General features: G+C 42.5%; 1 protein-coding gene across 2 annotated transcripts in view; it reads left to right on the top strand.

Moving 5' to 3' along the window:
* Positions 1 to 9,003: 9,003 nt before the first annotated feature.
* The window catches only part of LOC111261876 (uncharacterized), a 68,959-nt gene continuing 52,756 nt past the window's right edge, over positions 9,004 to 25,206 (top strand). For both annotated transcript variants that reach the window (XR_002681261.2, XM_022835713.2), the window contains exon 1: positions 9,004 to 10,437. Coding sequence is in view for 1 of the 2 variants with exons in the window: in XM_022835713.2 (XP_022691448.1) it covers positions 10,314 to 10,437 (124 nt within the window). In the remaining variant the exon portion in view is untranslated. The remainder of the gene's footprint in view (positions 10,438 to 25,206) is intronic.

The raw sequence follows: 25,206 nt of genomic DNA, 5'->3' as shown, positions 1-25,206 counted from the left end.
AGTTATAGTGATATCTATAAATTAAGAGATATATTCTTTTGTCATATGGTTATCCGAGGGCATAAATTACGTTCTACTTAACATCAACAATATTATAGATTAACGAAAATGACCACCATATATGAGCTCACCTAATAGATACATATTAGCCGTATTTTCAACAATTGGAACATCGTTCTGCCTACATACCGCTTTTGTCATTCCTTATTAACAACCTTATCTGCGGCTTTCCAAAAATAGGCCACTTATTGACTGGGCCAGAGAAAAATCTTTGTGCTTGGCGAAGCCTCGCGAAGTCGAGCACAAGTCCTTGCGTGGGAAGACATCTCACTTAGCCCGTGTATATGAGCCACGCAAGGCATATACTATAGAAGTAAAAGCGGTTCCTGTAAAGGTAGATGAAAACAAATGCGCTGCCCGAAACGCTATACAAACTTGGCCATATTGTCAGTCTTAGTTCAGTGTAACTAATTACTTACAGAAATTGCTGAGTTGACAAACATTATGTTCGGCTTTCGCTAGCTGGCAGTCTCCTTACTCTGCAAGTGTTGCCAATTAGAAGGGACAGCGTGTATCGTTAGGAGTCGTCCCTTCATTTGTCCTTTTCTATACCTTCACCGATGCCGTTGGTGAGCACTAAAAGTGAGACCGCTTAGACTCTGAAGACCTTATGAGACGTGACGAAAGACACCAAAAAGGTATCGCATGCTCGTACGGGCTGCTCCACTTAGAGTCTACGCAGTTGGCTCAATTTTCCCTGACAAGATATAACGCTGCTGTACACCAAAGCGCCGCAACTAATTGAAGAGGACAGAGAAGACTCATATGCCCTATCCGTTGCCTGTACCCACTTCTATATCCTTTTCCCACGCGATCACAAAGGTGTCTTACTAACCGGGTTTATGTGAAACAGTGTTCTTGCACAAAGATGGTACAAAAGGAAACGCTTTTTCCGAATCTTCAGTAGTAGCCGCCAGCAAAAGTATTTAGTCGCGTACTCGTTAGCCGTGAATGCTTTATCTTACCGGTGTTCCAGTAAGAGGAGTCGCCCGCGACCTTTCGACGGCAATTTCCAAGCATTTTCGCTTTTACCGCCTGTAGCTCCTACAATATACATGTTGTATAGTACAAAGGTAACACCTGGTTGCCGTTTATTTAGAAACAGGCCCAACCAGGGCGCCAAGAGCGAAAGCAAGTGCTTTCGAACAACATGGGGAAAGCCCGCAGCAAAAAGCGACCGACCAGAACGAACGCTGTCACTTCAGTCGGAGTGCCCCCAGCACATTCGGGACTGCCGAGTCGCTTTCCTAGGCTTCTTTTTCGCAGGTCGCCGTATAGCCATTCCAGCAACGGTAACAACTAGAACGAAACAGAGTCAAGTCATAGCACAGCCAGACTTCCGTAACCGGCCTGAATGCATTCTCTGATGGTGCCTGTTGTTCTCTATCCCTCTTTGCTATCGCGCCCAACGACAGCGCGTCGAAGAAGTGTCGCAACAGCTTTTTTGCAATCTGCAACATGTGCAGAGGCCAGAGCAGTGAATGTCGAGGGTGATGCGAGTCCTATACGGTGCTGCGATTCGGCAGTATTTGTGTAGGGTTCGTATGTTGGAATTGGCTACAGAAAAGACAGAGCTAAAAAGAGTAGACGAGGAAATGCCGAGAGATGCACGGTCAATGGAAAAGTCTCTGTGTCTATTTCGTAATTGGTCCGTGCAGTATATAGAATGTAGGCGCAGGGACAAAAACAATTGTGTTCCATGTACGTACGGATACAAGCCTCTTGCAGATTTCGCCTGTGGACTGAAGAGTGTGATCCTTTTCCCTTGACGATGTTGTTACGTGAATCTAATTGACGCTAACAAACGACGGTAAGAGCAATAGAGGATGGGCTAACTACAACACTATAGGAAATCATTTCTTAGCCCGGGCACATCCTTCGCGTAATTTTCATATACCTAACGTTTGTCTATACATATAAGTTCTCTGAGAGCCTACCATGCTTTGGATGCGACATGGTGTGCACAAGGGCTGCCGTTAGGGAAAGGAGACAGTAGATGGGCATACACTATGTTTACGCAGGAGTGATAAGTTTGTTGTTCGAACTTTATTACTGCTTTCGGATGTGCCTGTCTTTTGATAGAAAGGGGCACAGGCATGACGTGTGGATGTTACATTTCGACGCGTCAATGGAAAGAGTGCAGCGCTAAACAGTTTTGTAGATATCTGCCATAGAGGCTAGACGTTTGTTCTCGCAAGAAATGGTCTCACAAAATATTCACAAACCCAATGTAAAATAGGGGATCGCGTAATTACAGTTGCGTGCTCTATATATGACTATATTGCTTTGTACCCACACGACTAGCAGTAATTCGTTCTTGTAAAACGTAACTTACCATGCGTTTGAATTAGGATGTGATTGCCTTCGTGTTTCGCTCGCTGGTTATTCGTTGTGTGTGAAACGACACGGAATTAGCCATCTCAAAAGGATTTAAATATAAATAATTTAAATAACTTGAGCTAACTTATGAAAAGAACATGTCAAGGGCATCCCATATCATCACCGGACAGACTTTTGAGACCACAATTGAAAAAAAATGTAGCGCTCCTCTCTTGTGTGTCTATAAACCGTACTGCTTCGGTATGCCCCGCTTCGACTGTGCAGCCTATTCCCCAAAACAGAGCAGCAATTCATCAGTGTCGCTAGTACGAGTATGTACATAGATACATTATTAGGCCATTACATATGGCCTATTGTCTTTCATTGATAACGTCTGTATCAGTGATGAGCCAGTTGAGTCGCAGGTGGGCATGGGCGAAAATATTAAACTTCGAGACGACTTCACGGTACTACAGTTGTTTGACATGCACAGGTCGTAAGCCGCCACCAATACGATATGGGGTCGGTATAGCTATGACAAGCAAAGTAGTGGGCAAGTTAATCTCCCCGAAATCAAGTCAGCAGCCGCCACACTGCCAACGAACGTCTTTACTAGTCGCCGATAAATATAGTGGATTGAAATTTTACGACAACGGCAACAATACTAACGATCGGCAAAACAACTGGTCAGTATTTACCGGCAAAACAATATGCCGACAATGACTATAGCAGCTTATACACTTGCGGATTTCATTGTTTAGACACATGACATCCTATGCCTATCCTTCTCACAAACCATTGTCAATTTAAATCAGGCGTAATGAAGTACGAAGTCGATAGTGCATCTAGCAACATGTACTGCTATCCATTGTCGAAGTCAGATCGTGAAGATCATCATTCCAACATGGTACTGTACGTCTCCGTGGTTTTACAGATGTCTATCTGCGAGGCGCGCACACACAGAGAACGTGACTACTCATATCATAGTGAAAACGGTTTTAAAAATAGATTTATCGCGTTGGTGTTGTCTCTCGGTCTATACGTACTGAGCTTAATCAAAGGCAAGCCAAATAGGAATATCTACACTTTTTTAAACCCTCCAATAACTTGTTGATGTTCTTAGGATATGCTAACAATTGGGACTTACCTTCCTAGGTAGACTGTGTGGTTTGATGATGAAATGCTAGCAATTTCAAAAGAGTAAAAATAATACGAACTTTTCATTGTGGAAATATTAGCAGTTCTGGAAAATACACTAATTTATTAGTTAAAGCACCAGGCACAGATAAAAGCATGACCGGCGTTCCACAAAACTAACTTGTTATCTTGAATCAAACTTGTTAAATCAATTGAAGCAAACTCTTACTTAAAATAAAGCCACAAACCACAATGAAATTATGGTAGTAATAATAATAAACGAATAATATAAGTCAAGACAATTATAAAAATGTTGACCCGCACGAAGGACCTATTTCCAAGAAATTGCGTAGTACCATTCATCGGCTCTACGTGACTCAACATTTTTTTCAAATTTACAAGACCCTTTTTTTGTTGTATATTTAACCTTAATTCGACAAATACGTTGAGAGCGAATCTTCTTATTTCTATCTAATTTGCGTTCGTAATGTTCCACCTGCTTACCAGCCCCTTCTTAAGTGAGCGCCTTCACCTAAGCACGATATCAGTATTAAACGTATACTGTCTACAGTTTTCCTTTATGCAGACGTTCGTCTTCGGGAGCTGCACGGTTTTAACGTATTTCGCAACGCAGAATGAAGAGCACGAATGCCTTGATAGGCGGTCTTCTGTCTTTAGCCGATCAGGTCCAGCTCTTCGTGCCGTAGACATCAACTAAGAAAATGTAAACGAAGGTTAACATTGATTGTGGTAGGGATTGTTGTCGATGCTGCTGCCGTCAGTTGTATTCGGGTGGCACAAAAACACGTAAGAAGATACAGGTGCGTCCTTTTCAGCGTTCCGCTTGTCGATGCATCTCTTGTATTGTTCTGTCGAGCCTAGCGGAGATCTTATCGAACACAAACAGTCTTCAGCCGAAGTTCGCCGATTGGCTGAAGAAGCTCTCGTCGAAAGCATCGCAGACACTATAGAGTTTGCCAATTTCGTCTACGTCACATTCAGTACCTTAACTTCATGTATTCCAAGCAGCGAAGACTGGCGCCACCGTCGAAGAAGCGGATCAGCTAAACACGAATAAACTCAGTTTTTCTAACTAGGTTCTTGGAAGGAAGCCGCATGCGTCTGACCTTTTTCGCACAGCACAGGTTCTTCGCAGCCCTTTCAAGCGGGTTCCATGGTGCTACTTGACGTCAACGGTGCTGACAAATGGGGGCATCGAAACACCCAGCCGTTAGTATGCGCTCGTTGCTGCTTCTGAAATTGCTTCTGAAAATGTAAAGACACGTAAGAGAAGTTTCAGTAATGGCTTCAATGGTTTGATGGTCTACTCGAGTGATGTCTTGAAGGAAGCTCCCATAGCATTCGATGGGATAGCGTCGAGTGGGGTCGACATTGTACCGCCATAGATCCGTATTTGTATATGCGTTTTCATGCTACGAATAACGGCTGCTTATAGTAATACTGGTACGTAATTCGTTTGTCTATTGTTACGCAGCTGTGTTGCGAACCGCTGAATTTATAACGAATCGACCTGGCCCAGTTGGGCAATAGAACGTTGACAACGGCGACGCCGTCTTATGCTGCAATCAGCTGAAACTCGCATCTGCTCTTTCTACAGAAAACGCAGGAACGGTGGCGGTGATATTCAGGTAGGGCGCGAAAAAGACGAAAGAGGCAAAACGGCTTGAGAGACCGCAGTCATTAAAGTGTTACTATTGAGTAGAGAGCGACCTGCATAGAACATATGCCAGCTTCAATTTGAAGCGGACCATTATATTATAGATCGTACTATTCTCTAGTGCTACTCAGATGGATCCGCCTGTTGACCTCAACTAACGGGCAATTTGAAAGCAGGTGCCTTCCGAGGTGGTAAGAATATATAATGGCGGTAATTAAGCTATATCTGAAGAGCATTCAGTCGAAGACAAAACGAAGAGGGGGATTGATTGGCATCATTAGCATAAATTTACATAGTTAAATAAGATCGAAAAGCAGTGTGCGCTAAAAACAGAATAAAAAGGAAAAAAAAAAGTTGCCTAAGCGTTTCTAATAGTATCTCTCCATATTGGCGAAGTAAGAACAATTAAGCAAACGACGTGCACAATATTGAATGGTATCGACGTTCGGCTTACGTCTGTCGTAGAGATTAGGATTGTCGACATCAACTTCGAGGTACGCTTAGAAGGTATTCTCTGAACTATACGATGAATTCTTATACCATCAGGTACTTTAACGCTTATTTTAATACGCCACTCGTAAAAACGTAACTAGAGGCTGACTAGCGACGTCGCAAATCTTGCACTTTTGCCACATGAACAACATTTGACTGATGAATTGTACGAAATTATCTAGATATACATAACCATATAATGCATTTGGGTGGCATTCGTGTTGTAGCAATGCTTGAAATGGATGCCGGTGGAAGAGGGACCAAGATAGTTGGAAGAAAAGTCTACTATTTATGACGACCTATATAATTTTATGTCTGAACTTAAAATCTGACATTCTCTCAACTAGGTTGAGTAATAAAGCTTTGAATTGTAGACTGGCTTGCGCAAATAAAGGTCACTGCAAAGTAGTCTCTACATCTGATTTTTATTGGCCTTTATGCCGCATGCAATGCATGTTATAGTTCCTCACCGATGTAGTGAATTATGAAATTCTGTACGAAACATTTCGTAGACCCGACTAACCTAGATGTTCACCGCATGCGCAGATCGCTATGATCGTGCACGTACTAAAAGCTATATCATTACTATTCAGCCAAATTGGTATAGATACTAGACGCGGCAGATGATGACGTTCTCTGGCGTGCCTTACTATGGCGCATCGATCGTATATAGAATGCGTTTACATATCTGTAAAGACATAGTTAATCGGACGAACCGAGTCTTCAAAATACACACCACAACTGCAGACTATTTGCTACTAGATAAATGTTTTTACCGCAGTGGTCTGATACTCCATCAGCCTCACGGCGCTTTGACGCTGAGTGATATTCGCATAATAATAGCGTGATTTTTGCCACTGACGTTATTCAAAACGAGAAATAAATGAGGTTCCTTGAGATGTTGTTGTAAGATCTTCTGGTTCTACCATTTCTGGAAAACCAATAAGATCCAATCTCATCCTGAAAGGATCAAACACATGTGTTTTATCTATAATACATATATGCGTTTTTGCTCACCTCATTACCTTCTGTATTCGTTATATGGAGATGTACGCTTATAGTTTTAGTCCAACAGAAAATGCATATAAGCAGCATTAGCTGTAGGGCTATCCAGTTTACTAAAAACGAAATCACTTAATTCTGTTAGTGGCCGCTCGAGCTTATTTTTTTGATAATGTCACTCGACAAGCGGTTGTATATACATATATAGATGATTTTAATAAATATTATTTTTGTCAGTTGCGTTTTTGTTGTCTGACTAGGCGAGTTGACACAGTGTTTATTAGTAGCGATGCATTACGCCTTTCATGTATCTAATTCGTACAAACGACCTTCAAAATACGTTCGTAGACCTCTCGATTTATTATTTAGAAGTAGGCTAAGCCACACTGCTTCTATGGCAAGGCATAAACGCGGTTCCATACGCCAGTGTGATCCTCGCAAGAAATCTGTAAACCTTATCACGATAAATAAAAGTCGAATTAGACGTCTCGATAAATTACGTGACGTACCTTGTTCTCGAGCATTTATCCTCCTGCAAACTTTCCTTCTACAATCATAACGATAAACGGAAAGGTCAAACAATTTTGAAACCAAACGCAGATACCTATGCAACACCTGCCTTTTGACCACCTCGATTTGATTTCCACAACCTTCAGCTATTTTTTTCTCTCTGTGCCCATCATTCTACCATGGCCGTCACGAGGCTCAGCAGAGTCACTCCTTATCGAGCCTTGCACCATACCAAATGATATTTTAAACATTGACGACAACGTCGGGTACGATGCTCCTGGTTGCGCATTTGACAGACTCTTCTTTATGGGGGTTTTGCAGAGCGCTCGGCGTCGGATCGAGCGTTGTTCTGTTTATTTTCACGACTACTCGTGTAGCTTAGAGCACTGAAGCTGTGGTCGCAACGATGGCGGGGGCGACGCCAGTGTTTCTGCTGCTACTGCGGCCATATCGTCGAAAAAAGAGCACTGGTTTTCGCTTGCCGGATGTAATGCACGGTCCGTTAAGCAAAAACACAATCATCGAGCGAAGGAACTATCTGGGCGGGAGGGTAGTGCCCAGCAGCAGCCGCAGCGAGTCTGATTTCGAGCTGCCTGCTGCGTACGAACTCGAGTCACGTCGGACCTCGAGGGTCAGATCCCTACCGTTGCCCATAGTGGAATTCAGGCCTTTGCTCGTTCAGACGCAACTATCCCTAAATCTTGAGCGGATCCGCTTTCTCCATCACGCCCAACTTAGTGCTTGTTATATGTTCGCAAAAGCCCAAATCGTAGCGTAGAGCGTTAGCGAGCAGGAGGCAACTAGAGGAAAAAGAGAACAAGGACGGGTTATAATAGAGGCAGATCTCTAAGCGGCGCCCGGCCGTATGTACCTAGAAAAGGTTCTCCGTCGTACCGATCGCGCGTCATATGGCATGGTGCCGTGCTAGACTGAACACGATTCCATCGAAGAGGACACTCACGCATAGACAAACAAAAAGAGACGTGAAAGAATTAGCCAGACTTGTTTCTCTAACAGAATAACCTTGATTTTCCCACGTTTTTCTTCCGCCTACGTCACAGCTCGGTAAGTTTTAATTTAAACCAAACGTGAATCCAGGATGAACCTGGCTGAAAAGTTGCCTAGCATTTGTAATGACAATTGTATCATATATATAATTGTATCTACAGCGCACATTATACCTCTTTCCGTCAAGCAGGATTACAGGCAAACCATTGCAACAATTGTGTCAGAGTCGACGACCGCATAGCCTTTCATGTTTTGAATTCCACTGAAGTCTTGTTGAAGTTGGGGGGTGGGCGCGCAGTACTGTCGTACAGTTAAAATTTTCTCGCTCACTGCCAGGTTCCTGTCTCTTACCTACGACTACGGCTGGGCACGGAGGCGGCCTGTTTACCTCTTTCATTTTCTACTTTTCTATGGTATAACTATCCTCTTTAACTGCTATCTTAGTGTGCTGTTCTGAGCCCTCTCCGGCTATCCGCCACTGCCTCCCTACCACCCATGTTTAGCTGTGTGCACCTCAGTGTACCTACCCCCCACTTTATTCCTGCCTCGTTTATGCTCTGAGTTCTAGCCGAGCGCCGCTTTCTGTCCGCGTGCGCGGTAGCTTAATCCACAGAAACGTCGTTAGCCTCTGTTGAACAACCGGCTGGGCGGTTGGACCCGATCGCGCCGTCTGCAGCAGCAGAAGTGGCGCTTTCACCCTCTCTTACCTCGCGGCTTCCCTCTCTCATTCGGGCGAAGGTGAGCTCGTACCCTTTCCACATTTCGTTATCTTACTTTGCGCGGGCGGTGACGGTGGCCGGCCCCGTTACTGTTGAGTTAGGTCGACGACGTCGAGAAGTAATGCGTGCTGTGTTGTCTGAGAATCGCTGAGGCGCGCGTATTGTTAGAGAAATAAATAATCTAGCGGTGACAGAAATGGATGGATAGCGAGAATTGAAGCAAATCACTGTTTTCGTATAACATCCTAGTGGAACACGGACAGGAAATGATAAGCTAACAAGCAGAAACAAAATGTGAACGCAAGCAAAATCTACAAAGGAAACAAGGAACTGTGGAAAGATATTCGTTGATTTAGTTAGTTGAATTTTTTTTGAGAAAGAGAGAAATTCAAAAGAGACAAGAGCCGACTTTGGAAATCAATCGGTTTATGCCTCATTTTCTCATCTGTTTCAAAAAAAAAGACGCGCTTCATCGAGATATTGTTGAGGAAGAGGCTGGAGTGCCTAACTCCCCCTACCCCTCCCCCCCCTTAAGTAGTGCTTTTTTACTGGAAATTATAAGTGCCCTGGCCGTTGGAATAGCAGGTTGATTATTTGTTGTTTGTGAGCGTACACTTCACCGATTGCGTTCAGGAACGGAATCAACAGCTCTAGGATTATTACTTTTAGTGATACCGATCGAGTAAGGATCAAATATACGGACTCGATTGCTTGTTTGACGGTTATGGTTTTACCATAGTGATTGGGATCGTAGTGATTGGTCACTGTGGTGACGATGACGAAAAATCGATGAAATTTTTCCGGTTGGAGTGCGTCCAGAGCCTTCTTCTCAGAAAATAATTGTGATGCTTTCGGGATGCGTTATTGAACGGATCGCCAATACAACATCTCTCATTTAGTAGAGAAAGCGTACCGTGTAAATAATACAACGGAATTAAAATAGGAAGTGACGTATTGAACGTGCTGATGAACGCTGTGCCGCGGTTTTTACTGTAATTCAAAATTGTTTTGGTGCTGATGTAGTATTATTATTATTCATAGTTATACACTTATTGTTACAAATCTACCAGGAGGTCTAAGTTTGTGCTCGGCTGTAAGTGTCTCTGCGTGTGCGCGTTTTTGTACAAGTGGAGATCGGTTAAGCTCAAAAAAAGAAAACGAAAGTGACAATATGTTTCCCATTAACGATTTATGAAATCTTGGCTGAGTTTGTTACCTGTGAAATAAATGGCAAGTGTTTTAATAACGAGTAAGGTTTCGCTACAAGCAAATACAGATTATTGAGGAAATTCACTCACTGCGTAACAACAAGGTAGTACAGCTAAGCTGGGGGGGGGGGGGGGTAGAAATATCGGATAGGAATAACGAGTACAAGCCAGCGTGAAACTATGTCGGACGGCGGGAGTGGGTCCCCTGGAGCGGCCACGGATCTGGGCGCGTACCTGAATGAACTAATAGCCGAACGAGATAAGCAGATATGCAGTGGACATGCCGCACGACTTCTTGATCAAGGTAAAGCATATTCACGTACAAAGGTTGAGATCTTTTATATTCCACGTGTAACTACGATGGCTATATGGGGATGCTCTAGATGAGCAGAGCTGGTCCGGCGATTCAGCAAGACGACGCAGCTTAGCCGAATTCAAAGTAAAGAATTATGATATAAAATCACATCGTGTCGCACTTAAGAATTTACGTTTACCTTTTAATTATATCTTCATAGATAGATGTCTTCAGGTGGCGTCTGTATCATCAGGACCCGTTGTGCAATTCTGCGTTCGTGGCCGTGTCTAGACTATTATTTCGTTTGTGAGATATCAGAATCGGCCACATCACACTGAGTAATTGAAATTGCTGGAAGGTAGTTACCGGCGGGAATCGCAAAAGCCTTGACTCGAAATAGTCAACATTGCCTGAATATGATTGCTAAATTATCTCAGACCTCATGAAGAAATAGGGAATCATTATCTCCATTGGCATCGCGCGAACCTCTAATAGTTCAATGATGACGTGCACGCCAGCAACTTCCTCAAGCTGTTTGCCTGTCAATATATGATTTATGCCAAATATCTGCTGTAGTACGTAAAGATCACTGACTTCCGTTCTTAGTAATCTTGGCACCGATGAATTAAGATTGATAGGATTATTAGTGATAGGCCTAGTACTTCCATAAGGCCTGTCCCAATGACAAGGAAAAACAACAGAAAATACGCCGCTTTAGGAGTATTTAAAGTCATTGACCCAAAGGTTCACACGAAACCGGTCATCGAAGCACATCCAAATGCACATAGACACATCATCCATTGTGGAAAATTACATAAATACAGGGTATTTCGTATCTATATTGTAGAAAGGAACAAACATCTAAATTTGAATGAAGTAGAAAAGCGTCCAACGCCGATTGTAGGCGTACCGTCAATAAAAACGCGTACTATGATTTCTACTCTTACATTTACAAACCATAAAATTTATTAGACATAATAACATGCATAGTCTGTACGATGCCAACGTCGGGAAGATTGCATTTATGGCACTTCCTAGCAGTGGCAGTTGTTGACAAGCTCTGCGTCTGCAATAAGCGAACGCTTAAGTAGTTTCAAAATGTCGTAGACACTTACAACGTCGTCATAACAGCGGCCGGTAGCAACCGGCAGCAACAGCTCGAAATATGCCTAATAGGCCCACCTGCTTAATTAAGTCCAAATCGAATTAATCATTTTCCCTATGGACCTAAACTCCGGTCCAGAGTAATCCATAAATCTTAGAGTTCGAACAGTGAAGAGACGTACTTTTATCGATAATAACTGAGTGAAATGTTTTAACCCTAATTGGTATACTTTTGTCAGGAACAAACACATTCAAAATTGTTAGAAAAAATATTTGGTTAGTTAATTATTTTGGCCATTTTTTTGTTAACGTCGAACAGTCAGTGCTTTTGATCCGAGTGGCGACTTCGGGAAAATCATATCGGTGGCATCAAAAGGTTGACTCGGGTCAAAAGGAAAAAATATGGGTCTGCGCGTGGGGTGCTCAGGCCTCTCCCTATCCCGACATCGGTTCTCACCTAAACTTCTAGGCCGGCTTCAGCAACGTTCAGTAGTGTTTTCCGATAGGCTTCTCGTTCATCTGGTCCCATACTGCTGTTAGTTAACGAGTCTCTGGCCAACTTTTTCACGAAATATGTATCAAACTTTGAGGAGCAGCTCTTTTAGCGTTTGCGGTCCTCGCAATCCCGCCCCTCTTCGCTTCTAGCATAACATTCCAAGCCACAGAATGCGGAGAAGCTCTTAATTTCCTTACGTGGATTGTTTTAGGCGAGTTAGTGGAAATCTTCGAGTTTTTTTGCCATTCCAACTAAGAATCGTATGCGCAATAGCTTATTCGTTCGCGGGCATCATGTACGATGTAGCGCAATATGCCGCGTTTTTAAGGTGATTAAAGACCCGATGGCTCTTCACAGGAAAAGATTGCTGGAGTTCGGCTTCATTCGCGTCGGCTTATCAATCCGTTTCGATTGCTATTTGCTAATTCTTTAGGGGATACACCATATAAAGATTCTTCAGCAGATTCTTCTTTAGGTTTACTATTTGTACGACGATTAGAGTTTTTCCTGTGCTGATTGTGGGTCTAACTCGCTATCGAGATCGTGCGGGGCAACGGAATTAAGATCAGGAAATCTTCAATTGCAATCTATATAAGTAGGAACAAAAGTGTGTTTGTCAAAATGCATGCACGTAGCGAGTGGGTCAAACGAAAGATGGCCGACTTGCGCTGACTAAATATTGCAACATAATACTTTGTGTAGAATTATTTTCGCCAGTCAGATCAGCTACTTCCCTTCAAACTTACACCCGTTTTAACTATCATGCAGTCGTTCACATACGGAAATCCTAGACCGTTATGATAAATCACTGTCAAAAATGTTGGACATGATCGGTACCCTTCCACGCCATGCTGCTTAGTGGCAAGACTCACAAAAAGGAAACGCTTTTCCCCTATGATAAAACTGATGAACACTAAATGCTTAAATGGAACAAGTCTACGGAAGGATAAAAAGCGAGCTTTAATTTCGCGGATATAGTATTCCATAAAATCTCGCTATTTCATGCTTCGTAGCAGTGTATCAGATTTAAAGCTATTTATTTTTATTGAAAACTTATTTTCTTGTTTGTTGGAATAGCCTGCTTGTTTTCATTATAGGTGAAAAATTTACGCGCAGATCAGTAAACACCGTTGTCCACGGGCCCAGCTAACTGGCAGCGTCGATATGCGATGACCAATGCTTTAGCGCCAGAGCTACGTGACGCCTGACAACCAATTCATATGTTACTGTTGCTACGGTATTATTACGATATAATAGTTTTCTTTTTTGTTTGATTTTTCTTTATTTTCTATTTCTTAACTCAAACAATCAGCTACGCCGCGTCCATAGCCATCGGCATCATCGACACAACTGAATTGCATAGTGACGCTTGTCTGCGGCGGAATACCGCGACGCAATCAGCTATTGCGCGATCATTGGTCTGATGCCATCGCAAGTAGTTTCTCATTCCCTCCGTGAATCCTTTTTTCTGATTAGTGTAACGCGATGCTATGCAATGCGAGTGACAAATCGAGGATTTCGGTGACAACGCCGCTGAATTACAATGGACGAGATACATCGATCAGCTCTAATTCCTGCCTGGATATCCAGTCAGCCAATAGAGAAGTCTCATACATTGCCTTCGACACGTGAAGTTTGTTTTCGGTATCAGCAACGCCGCTGATGTTATTGTTACAGTCGGTAATGCCGCTCCTCCAGGCTGCTGTCGTTATGTTGTTATTCAGCCCGTTTTTGATCGTTCTATACATCCATATGCCCCTGCTGACAGCCGGTGCAAGAAACCTACAGAATTGCGTGCTACTATTACTGCTGCTATTTGTTTATGTCATTGTATGTTTTGTGTACGATCTCCAATCGCGCTTGCAAAGCTATTCTTGTTTACCAGCGCTATTAGAGGGGATTTCAATCCAAATTATAGTTCAGATCCGCAGCCGCCGGATTGTCTGACGTTACTTTTCTTGAGAAGAGTAAGGGATCCTGTGGTTATGTTTACTCTGAGCAGAGTTCTTGTAAGCATTCCATCGTCCTTTTCTCCGGGAGAGAAGAGGTACCCGTGTGGACATCTCGAATGCTGAACTGAAAGAGAGCTAACGATCACGATTGGCTGGAAAAATATGAGCAGAAGCAGCAACATTTGTCTAGATAAAGTTGTTTCGGATGCTAGCAGTAACCGTGCCTAGCTTTGTGCGTGTGTCTGTGGATGTACGTATGTGCCTGGTGAGCGTCTCTGGGGTTGGACCGATTGCCTGGATCGTAGGGGCATTCGAAGAAACATAAACAAACATCGCCAGCCCTAACGCTAATTTTGATCATGTCACCGATGACAGCCAGGTCATCAGAACCCCTAAATTGTCTGACAGCTACAGGAGAAAGTAGCGCTTATTAGGTAGCCGGGATCGTGCACGTACACACGAACACAGATCAGCCACGCGCCGCACATTCGTGTAACGATTGTGGTGACAAAAAAATCAGTTGCATGCGCTCATATATTCATGCACTACAAGCGACGACGACAACAACAACAAAGGCGCGACAGACAATGGGGTTGAAATAATGTTATGAGTGGAGAGGATTATGATTAGCAAAACCAAAGATAGCTGAAGGGATTGCTGGTAGAGGAGTGAGTCGGCGGAGCTGGTCGCTGTGGTGTGGGGTCACGCAAATCAAACATAAAAGTGTTGCTTCGACGCTTACCCCGTTGTTGGCGTGGGGCATCGCCAGCTTTGTTCGTCCGTGGGAAGGTTACGTAGAAAATTATCTGAAACTGTGCACAAGACAGCTGCAAAGCAGAGAGTGGAGGTGGTAACGGGTGCGGGGCGAGTGGGGGGCAGCATAAATAATAGTTGTTTTGCCCCTAGTGTTGTTTTGCTATTGGTGTGATCACAAACATTGATAGTGTCGTCGACGGTGCTGTTGATTGACCGAGCTGTACTCGTTGACCAGTTCTGCCGTCATCATCATAATCACTACCGTTACGGGGTTTAGAAAAGAGTTGGGTACATTGGAAACAGTAGTTGAAACTTTTGAGTTTAAATCTGCCGTTTTCCTCAAGCGTTCTCTTTCTTCTTCTTTACTGTGATTTCCTTCACCCCCGGGACCCCATTACGGATAGGCGAGACACATTGTCCAGTTTACCTTGACTTGCCCCACGGGTTGACAGCGTCAAACGCGCATCGACTGTCGGCAATCGGACAACAGGCCGCGTTAAGTATTAAAATGGTATATTACATCCAAAATGCTGGCACCAACGCCTGCTACCCTGAAACATTACTGTGATCATCTGAGATGACATACATACAAACAACGATAGCTTATTCAACTATAATACAATACGTTTTCTATTACTGAAATACAAATACAATACTTCACTACAGAGCATACCGCATTACAAGATGCTTGTTAGAAACGCCAACATGACGACGGAGCCGTTCTGTTCTAACGGAAACGAATCCTAGGAGCAGTAATAGTAGATGAAAATAATAGCAACGGCAGCGAGTCCGTGATAGTAATCCGTAAGCCCTTTGTGGAATAGATCTATTGTTATATCGAGTTTTTCGCGGATTTGCCACAGCATCATGTTGTTGCTTTCCTTATTACTTCCCACTTGCATTGTATAGTACACGCTCCATACGTATATTCTTTTTTGGGACTTGTTTTCGTCCGCCGTCCGTCTCACCTACCGGTTTCAATCGGTACATCACAAGCATACTAGCACGACCTTGAACGACAGCACATACAGAGTCGTTCTGAACAAAATGTTACTTAACCAACACTTGACCCACAAGATCGTTGGCGTTATTACGACTACTGCTTCAATCTGAGTTCCCGCTGGTACCCCGTTGATAATTGTCTAGAGAATAGAAGTTACAAATAACGGGTAATAAGGTGACGGGAACCGCTGAAGCTGATGGTCGCGCGATGACTGGTGTGTTTGTCCTTCACTCGAAACGTTCGCGTTTGTAATTGCCGCCGTTGGCTGTGCTGTTATTATCCATGTATACAGATGGTTGAATTACGTCAGTCGCTGGTCCGCCAGCATCATTATTGCCGTCATAGTGCATATCATAAGATGACATGATAGGATAGTGTAAGGCTTGAATAGGAATTCGCATAGGTGATGATGGGATGAGTGACCTATTGTCAGCTGCTCCACGATGCTCCGAAGGGCGGGCAGGGAGTCCACGGCGGATATTGGAGCAGTTAGTGAACCTAAAGGCGAAGCCAGCATGAATAGATAATGGCGATTGTCAAGATGTCGAGGGACTGGAAGTTGCCACAGTAAAAGACCATTGAAATGATTCAGTTTTTAGATGGCGGGGGCTCGGGAGAAGTTATCAAAAAGAATAGTGACTCTGGAAGTGAGTAACTTTGTTGTTAGATGCATGAGAAAGGAACGGCATCTACGTAGGTAAGCGTTTACGACGGCGAGGCGGAAGAAATGAGCGTAACATTGAAAAAGCAGCGAAATAGTGTTTGTATTCAGTGCGCCTAAGAAAGTGAGCGGATATATAGATTTCAGATACGAATGGCCGCCATGTGCTAGGTTACGTGGCACCTCTGCTGAGGGCAGTATAAAATGGGGCTCGTGCTGTATGCTGATTAATCAGTAATATTGTTTTTAGGTAAAAAAGAATAGTTTAAAACTTAAAATTAAATTCATTGTCGAGCTCAGTTTTTTAATGGTGCATAAACATATTTCGTATTTGTTGTATCGTATTGTACTAGCCATTTTTAAAGGATAATTCAATATTTGGATGTAAATTCTTGTGTATAATAACGGAGTTCGTTACCTCATGTCAGTTAGATCGTCTTGCCAATGGGGTGATCTACCAGTATCATTTTTAGTATTGCGCCACATCCGCAGGACACAGTACTATTCATCAGGCTCTACGTACCTACCCTGTAGATAGCCTTTGTTCAGAATTTAACTTCACTAGGTAAAAACAGTATTATTATTAGGCAATTAAGACCCGCCGCGTTCGAAAACCGTCCAAAATCACAGGAAGCAACAAACATGGTCGCGACACGTTAATTTAGCGTTTGATATGTGCGTGTTATTCCTCGTTAACGGTTCGTGCCATTTTCAGTTTCGCTTGGTGGCGTTTACTGATTTATATTGTCTTCTACGTTACTTTTTCGAAGGATGGCCGGCGTACCGCGCACCCCGCAGGCAACTGAAGACTATTTTGTTGAATTTCGTCAGATAATGAGGTCTGCCGCAAGTATAACAGGACATGATGGAGCAATTCGGCATCCGTAGGTTGCTACATAGACACACACGGATAGGCAAGATCGCCCAGAAAGTCACTCAGCCATTTAGTCAAGCTGGAAAACAAATAACAATGGAGACAGTAGTGAAAGATATACAAAACGGTAACAGGATAAAGGCACAAAAGGTGACGATATGCTTATGAGACTGCAGATTGGTTAACAGGAAATATTAGAAATGTTAGAAAAAGAAGTATAGAAGAAAAAAAGTTACCCGAGTAGTTGGCGGTAAGCGGGAAAAATGACGAGAATCAACGCGTCTGATCGGTACCTAGAGCAAGAGTTAATCGATAGTAAAGTTAACAATAGCTAGATATTGTATTATTAACGTAACTGTAGTTAGCCAACCAACAAATCAAACCGGTGCCGCCATCTTCGAATGCTACACAGATTCAAGTTCACACAGAAATTTCACACAGAGTCGCAGTGAGTCCCCTGTTGAAGGCGACATTAAAGATCCTTCTGATCTTCAAGATCTAACCATATTTGCTGCAATAAACACAGACATGTTGGACACTGTCATAGAATCCACAACCGGAGCAGACACATACGAATGGAAACTTACAATCGAAGTAGGTAAACATTATTTAGTTCGTGAATGGGCTGGCAGCGTGTAAGAGTCTCCTATTGAACTTCTGTGACTGAGCCAGCACAATGGCCAACTTAATGGTTAAAATATGTGTCAGCGTCGTCGGCACCGTTCCACTAACTATGCCAATATCCAGCGTCGAAAGCCGCTCTGAAAACTAACACGAAGGTTTGCCATCGGTGTTCGTACTTCGCTCCACGTAGAAATAGCCGACTATTTGTTTTGAAAAAGCGACATATTGACCTTATCAATGTTTACGTACATAGAGTTTTATTTATGTTTATTATATAAATATAACAGAATATAGCGTAAATATTTGTCGAGAGGTCAAAAAGGAGATCAATCGAGAGCCAAAAAAGATGATGGTTCCAGGGGGTTCCTCATATCGGTGAGGGGGAAGCATACGTTCTTTAGATGCTTTTCTAAGTTGAGTGTTATTACGCAAGGCTTATATTTTTCATGCGTTTGCCTAAATAGTATTCTGACCCCTTCTTCGCCGTATTCTACGTCAACGTCTCAGGTTTACGTCCGATACGGCACTGCTGTTAAGCGTTGCTTCAGAATGTTAGCTCATATATGTTCATTTCTGCATATGTGGCTATACTGATTGTTCGGGGATTGATCTTCGTGTTTGGCTAGACCGATTGACGTTGTACCATAAAAGCGTTAGCGGTAATCATCTGTATAATTAGCCGTTGTATAATTAGCTAAAGTTATAATAACGTTTACGCGTTAGGTGAGACATCGTGCTCTATTTGTTTGCAATTAAATCCATACACACTGATCAGAACGACAACATTTCGACAGTAGAGTAAAATCACCGCTTCAATTTGCCGGCGGCAGTGAAATCAATTCGATTCTAGATCTAGCGCACTGTATATCATCAATGAGGTTATCAGTAGTGATGTATGGATCAAAGGGATAATTTGTGACTAGAAAAAAACAAAAAATGAACTCAGTCCAAGCGATTCATCGTTTCTACATTATCCGACCGTTTATCAGCTGCAAACTGCTCGTTTCGAGCTATTTCTCTAAAAATTATCTGGAGTCACGAAGACCGGGCACAGTCACGCCATTAATCTTAATCTGGATACCATAGGGAAGGTCACAGCAAATCGCCGTAACCTTAAAATTATTGCCATCGTTGGGATCTACGACCCTATTTTTTTGTTGGCCACTTAGAGAACTGGGTTTTTAGTTGATAAAATTATTTCTATTTAGTCGAGTTGTGCTTACTTTTTGCAGACTGCACGTCGTTGCGCGCGTCGACTATTACAGAGATGCGCTAATGCAACCATGGCTACCGTGTGACTGGAGGCAACTAATAAATATGGATATGCGAGGCACCCTCAGAAATTGCCTCAGCCATTTCAAAATAATATCGACGACGCTAAGAGTAGAAACGGCAGAAGTTCCAATATGGCCGTGTTTTCTACATGGCCGTCCAAGGGAGCGTAGCATTTCGACGCCAACATCAGCCAAGCCATCCGCTTTTACCGTTGCAGTCATTGTCCCTTACCGTGCTGCTGCTTTCGGTACCGGCACGTGAAGACGGCCGTATGCGGCAACGACAACAGCCGCTGCGCCCATCGTCGCAGATATGGTTTTACAGTTCGATGGTACTGGAACGGATGTCCGGCGACGAAATTCTATTGAAATCTTCGATTAAAGCTATTGAATGAACGTGTGACCTGTTTATTACTATTAAGACCACTGCTAAAACAGCTCCGAAAGAAAGCTTACATTTGCATGTGAAGCTGCTGTAGGGAAGCGATTTATCGAGTACTTATTAAAGATTACTTAACTACCAACGGTTAGAGTGGCTAAAAATTGAAGCGGAAAAAGCGACAAAATACATCGATACGTTTGGCTTGCAGAAAAAATCATGAAACTTTACTGGCTGGCTGGCTACGCTTCATCTTTTTAGGCCTGTTACTCGAGCGGTTCTTTTGTCTAGTGGATCAAAGTAATTAGGCGATGAGTATTAAGGGAAACAAATTCTGAGCATGGTACCCTATTTGTGTGATTTGGCTCTCGTGTCAAATTCGTTTCGTGTATTTATATTTTTTGTCTATTTATTTATGTCATTATATTGAAAGATGAAGAAAAACGCTCTGTCGTATTCTTGTGACAACTAGCAAGGTTGTTCCATTCAATTGGCGTACTATTCTATTAAATCAGATTAGTAATCAGTAATAATAAGGTAAATCATCCTGCAATGTACTTCTATCTTCATTTTTCAGCTACGATTAGCTTTGGACAACTAGAAGAGACTAATACGAGACATTTCGATTCTTTACAATTCTACTATATCAGCTCAGGATTATCCTTAGAATAGGACACATCTGCCCTCATATCGGTCTGTACACGTGGGTCCTTATTCACTAGCTGGTGATAAAATGCTCTGAAAGTTCCCGTGCTGCATAATTTGTTGTCTGATCATGACTGCGTATTTTGTGCCACTGGAAGGCTCCTATTAGGATTTCGAATTGGCACCTATTTTTTGGAACGTAGAAGAAGACACGCTCTGTTCGAGATATCCTACCAAAGGTAAAACATTCACGTAGTCACCCACAAAAACGATTCCAGTAATGCAATCCAAGAAGGAGCTTTCCGGCTAGATTTCCATCCTAGCCATCGGGCATAAACAGAAACCTACTGGTTTTCTGGTAATTTTTCAAACGCATTCATATAGAGAGACGTTCGAAACGGTTGCGACGCTTCCGGCGAAGGAAACAGCATTTGACTGCGTTTACTCAAAATGTGGCCTATGTTTGGTAGCTGTTCCACACCGCAGTTGACAGCAGACAAAGTTTCACTTCTGATTTGTATGAAATATCTACTGTTATTATCAGATTCTCTAAGCTATTCGCTATACTGGCGTTATGATTTTTGTGCCGATGGAAACATCTCAAGGCGAGCCTGTTTTTATTACAGGTCGCTATTAGGTGAATAGCCTGTCGGCGTTCATTTTACTATAGAAACGTTCTTCTATTGTGTTTAATGTCTGTAATGTTTACAATTTGAATGAGGTATTGTCGACGTGCTTGATGGTACCTCTTCGTTGCGCAATAGTTCTTTCGATATGGACCGATGCAGTAGCCACGAGAATCCCGCTTTTATATAGCGTAAATGATAAATTTAGTATATAGAATAGTTAGATCAGTGCTAAATTGTGGTCTCGGTCATCACTGGACAGATGACACGTCCGCGTAATCGTTAAATGAGTAAAAATCGAAACGTGATTGAAGTGTATAAAAAATCACTGGACGTCTTCCCCATTATAACATTAATTGTTACTGTGACCATTGATAGTTACGGGACGGTGGAACGAGGTGATTTTATCGAACGAGCAACTGTTGTCACATGATATTGATTTCTAAGGTCGCATAGGTTCCGGTGTTTCAGGCCGAAGCAGGTATGATTTCACCAGACTCGATGTACTATGAAGCCAGCCTCGTGCAAACTTTTACACAATTTCATTAATTGTATGACTTGCTAACTAAAATTCTATGTTGACAGTGATGCGACATGGCTGAATCATTTCTTAGCATATTTATTATCTACCTCAATTTAGCAGACTTACGTACGTTACGTGAGTGAGTGAGTGTTATATATAACGCGTCTCATGTTCTATAGGTAGATACGTGCGTTCATTGCACGTTCGCATACGCTAACTACTAACGCTAAAAAAAACTCTTGGCAAAGTTCTGTTGGCTTGTTACTACACAATCGAGATCAGGATTATCCGACAGAGCGGCTAGCGGCATGATAAACGCAGTCGACGCACTGCGTTTTGCCATAGATTTGCCGCTAGATAATTGCTGTTTACCAAAGTTGTGGTCATTGCTCGATAACTATATTCATCCTGTTTATCTTCACTGTAATCTTTAATCGAGTGAGTATCTAGTTCTATCGTACTGATCGCTCAATACGCTATTCTATATCTACATTTGCCTTTGCCATGTTGTTCTATTTGTTCGTTCACTATTGCTTTTGATTGGAGGCGATGGTGACTTGATAGGTGGTATAGAAATATTGAACGAGTATATATAGATAACAAGCGAACGATGAAAAACAGATTACTACAATATCTCCTTTTTGGCCACTGATGTATTTATAGGATTGAATTTTGATTCAGGCAACTTGAAAAAAGAACACTCGTAATAGAAGCCAATTGGAATTATCTCGCGATTTTGATTACCCAACAGGAACGATCTGTGGAAAATCATCTGACGCAAGCTTGAACATTCGTAGCTTGGTCACGGGAGCGTCTTGTACATCATAACATAAACTGCATATACGTATATATTCATTTAATCCGATCTATTATGAAGGGTAAAAAAGCCACAAACAACAGATTCTACCGCAGACTGTAACTAACCGACGAGGTTGAAGGACCAGTTACGTGCAGGGAATTGTGTTATATTTTAGTAGGGTAGCCGAGAACGAGACAAGATGTCTAGATGCCCTCCCGAGATAACGATGCCAAGCATAGAACAATAGTTTATTCACCAACTAAAACCATCGACAGCTGGTGTCCACTATGCATTACCCCAGCCCAGTATCGGGTATTACATTACGTTGTGGTTCATAGGGAGTTCCTACTCCGTCAAATGTATATATGCGACCACAAAGCTGCCCGGACTGTAATCATTTACATTTAATGCACACCTGTGTTGTCCCTATTGCTAGAAAATATTCTAACTATCGTACTATAAACAGTACGATAGTACATATTGCACCAGCTCCTGATCTGTTTTTTTCTAATTATTTTATAATAACCAATAGGACTATATATAGGTTATAGTTACCAATAGGATTCATGTAAATCCTATTTATAAACTGTTCGACCTATGACGCATCTGTCTCCCGTTACATAAATAAAGATACCTTTTTTGATTCATATCTTCAAGTCTCAAGCCCCCCCCCCCCCCATTGGAACATTATACGAATGTTTGCTCAGATGTCTTCAGCGCAGTGGACGAGTTCTGCTAGTAATCGAAACAGGGCAAACTAAGTGGCGGCCAAGAGGCATAAGTTTATTTTTCCGCTTACGGCATGTGGAAAGCTTGGGAGAAGTGGTCCGCGTGCGACTCAGTTATGAACGAGGACTCGTTGTCTAAGAGGAAATTTTCGACGTTAGGTAGATCCTTTGGTCTCCGACCTCGCTGAATTTGGTCCGAGAGATTTTTAGTCAAGCAGCAGTTAGTTATCCGGTGTGACGCGGAACCATTGAGCGGAGAATCTATTATGTGTACTGTACGTTTGTTTACAAAAAAAAATAACTCATATAGGATGCATTTGTCGAAAGAGGGGTGTTTCGTTGAGCTTGCAAACATGCACATTAGTGAAACTGGTCTTGATGTGGGTACGGCTTCAAACCCGATGTAGGTGAGCCAGTAACGGCCTTATCTGCTCCGTTATCAATAGGGTGAATGTTTGTTCTTGTCATTATTGCTGCTATTAGCGTTATCAGTCCGAGCTAATATGTTTATCAAGCCTCATCAATAACTTACTTTTTCGCATGTCCATTGAGACGTCGTCGATGCTTACGTATTTAATGAGTCGTCTTTCAAGTGTGTTTTACGTGTGCCTTCATACTGCTGACTGATACAGGCTGCTTCCTTTGTTGGGAAGGGCAAGGCAACGCGCTAACTTTCTTCGCTGACCGAACATTTCGGTCCTACCAGAACAGATTTAAATGGACTACGACAATGCATTGGCTAACTAAGCTAGGATTTTCTTTGTTACCCCGCCCCGGCCGTCAGCTGTTCTACGTTGTGCTAATTGAAAAAAAGCAAACAAAAAGAAATAACGATTGTTTCGTTATGCCGAGATTTTGAACGCTAATGATTATGCTGCAATAATTGATTCAGCCAGTATTATAAATTTCCATCTCTGCCTCTGCGAGCGTCTGTTGCTCGAGATATTGGCAACGTAAGTATCTGTAAAGGGATGTTGTATCATACTCTATTTTAGCTACCTATTCTATGTTGTAACAACAAAGGGATTTACTATTTATATTGAGATAAGCCCTTTTCGTTCTTTCATTAAGCACAAAGGTCACCCTTTTGCCATAATAGGAGAACGTCGTAGGAAAGTTTCAGCTCGTTTTCTATCCACTTCGTTTTGCGTCATAGAGCACATAGCTAGCTAGGACAGCTTTTTGATTTCCCTCAAAAGCAATTTATTATGTACATAATAGCAGAAAATCTACTGAGCTGAAGTTCACCAGTGACATCCTGTGTTTAGTCAATGCTAATAATAATAATATTAAAATGACTATTTTAATATTTATATTGTATATTTTAAAGTTGCACCGACCTGACGATTCCCATTTCCTCGTAAGGCTTCGTATCAATACAAACAACGATTGCCACATCTATTATTGTCAAAGAAGAAAAACGTACACAGAACTTATACCAAAGGGCAAACGTTGTGTTCAACAAAATACGATTGACTTCAGCTGCTTTTGTTGTCCAACTTGTGTTAGCGGTATTACCTGCGCCGTACTATATTCGGCCGTCTGTCCTTACGTAGAAGGAAGCCGCCATCGATCGGAGCTAGTCGTATTTTGCCAGTTGTCTCTTGACGGCATCACGAGTTCTCAACGTCGGGCGCCGAAGTACAGTTGTGCAGCTGCGTAACATAGTTCATTTGCTGGTATGAGTAGGTTACATGTTGATGATCGCCGCTATCTGGCTCGTTTCCTCTTCGGTACGTTTGTTTGTCGTTGACGATTTGTGCAGCTGTGACGTCTTCAGTAATGGTAGATTGACTCAGCTTGGACGGCTAACGCCTGGGACTGCTTTGCAGAAACTTTTACGACGTCGAAACTGATCGATCATTATTTTATTATCCCTGTTTGACTTTGCGGTTCATGTTTGTCCGTGATCTTGTTTGTTATTGTCGTTGTTTCGTAGAACCAAAATTTTCCGTGAAAGCCAAATGCTGGGGGTAACGATTATGGCCATTGCTGTTGAGGGTTAGCTAGAGACAATTACGTGCACACGTTCAACGTCACATGAAGCTTACTGGCCAAGTAAAATTTATTCTATTTTCTAAAGTGTCTCATGTGAATCAATCACTACACAGAATGAACTAAGCCGATATATTTCCCCTATTTCGTTAGGTGGTGAGAAACGACCTAATTCATTTATCAGCGTATTCGGCACAGAGTAAATGATACCTCACAATCGCCGTATCATCAGTTATAACAGGAAGACACGAGCGGCTGGTCTGGTTGTGTGTCTTTCTATTCGTATGTGTGCTTCTAACTTGATTTTATGAAAATTCGAACTTACCTGTTTTGGCGATA

This window comes from Varroa jacobsoni, unplaced genomic scaffold, assembly GCF_002532875.2.
Source record: "Varroa jacobsoni isolate VJ856 unplaced genomic scaffold, vjacob_1.0 scaffold_605, whole genome shotgun sequence".
Lineage (NCBI taxonomy): Eukaryota > Metazoa > Arthropoda > Arachnida > Mesostigmata > Varroidae > Varroa > Varroa jacobsoni.
The sequence above is the reverse complement of the archived record's forward strand: the minus strand, read 5'-3'. Positions and strand labels throughout refer to the sequence as shown.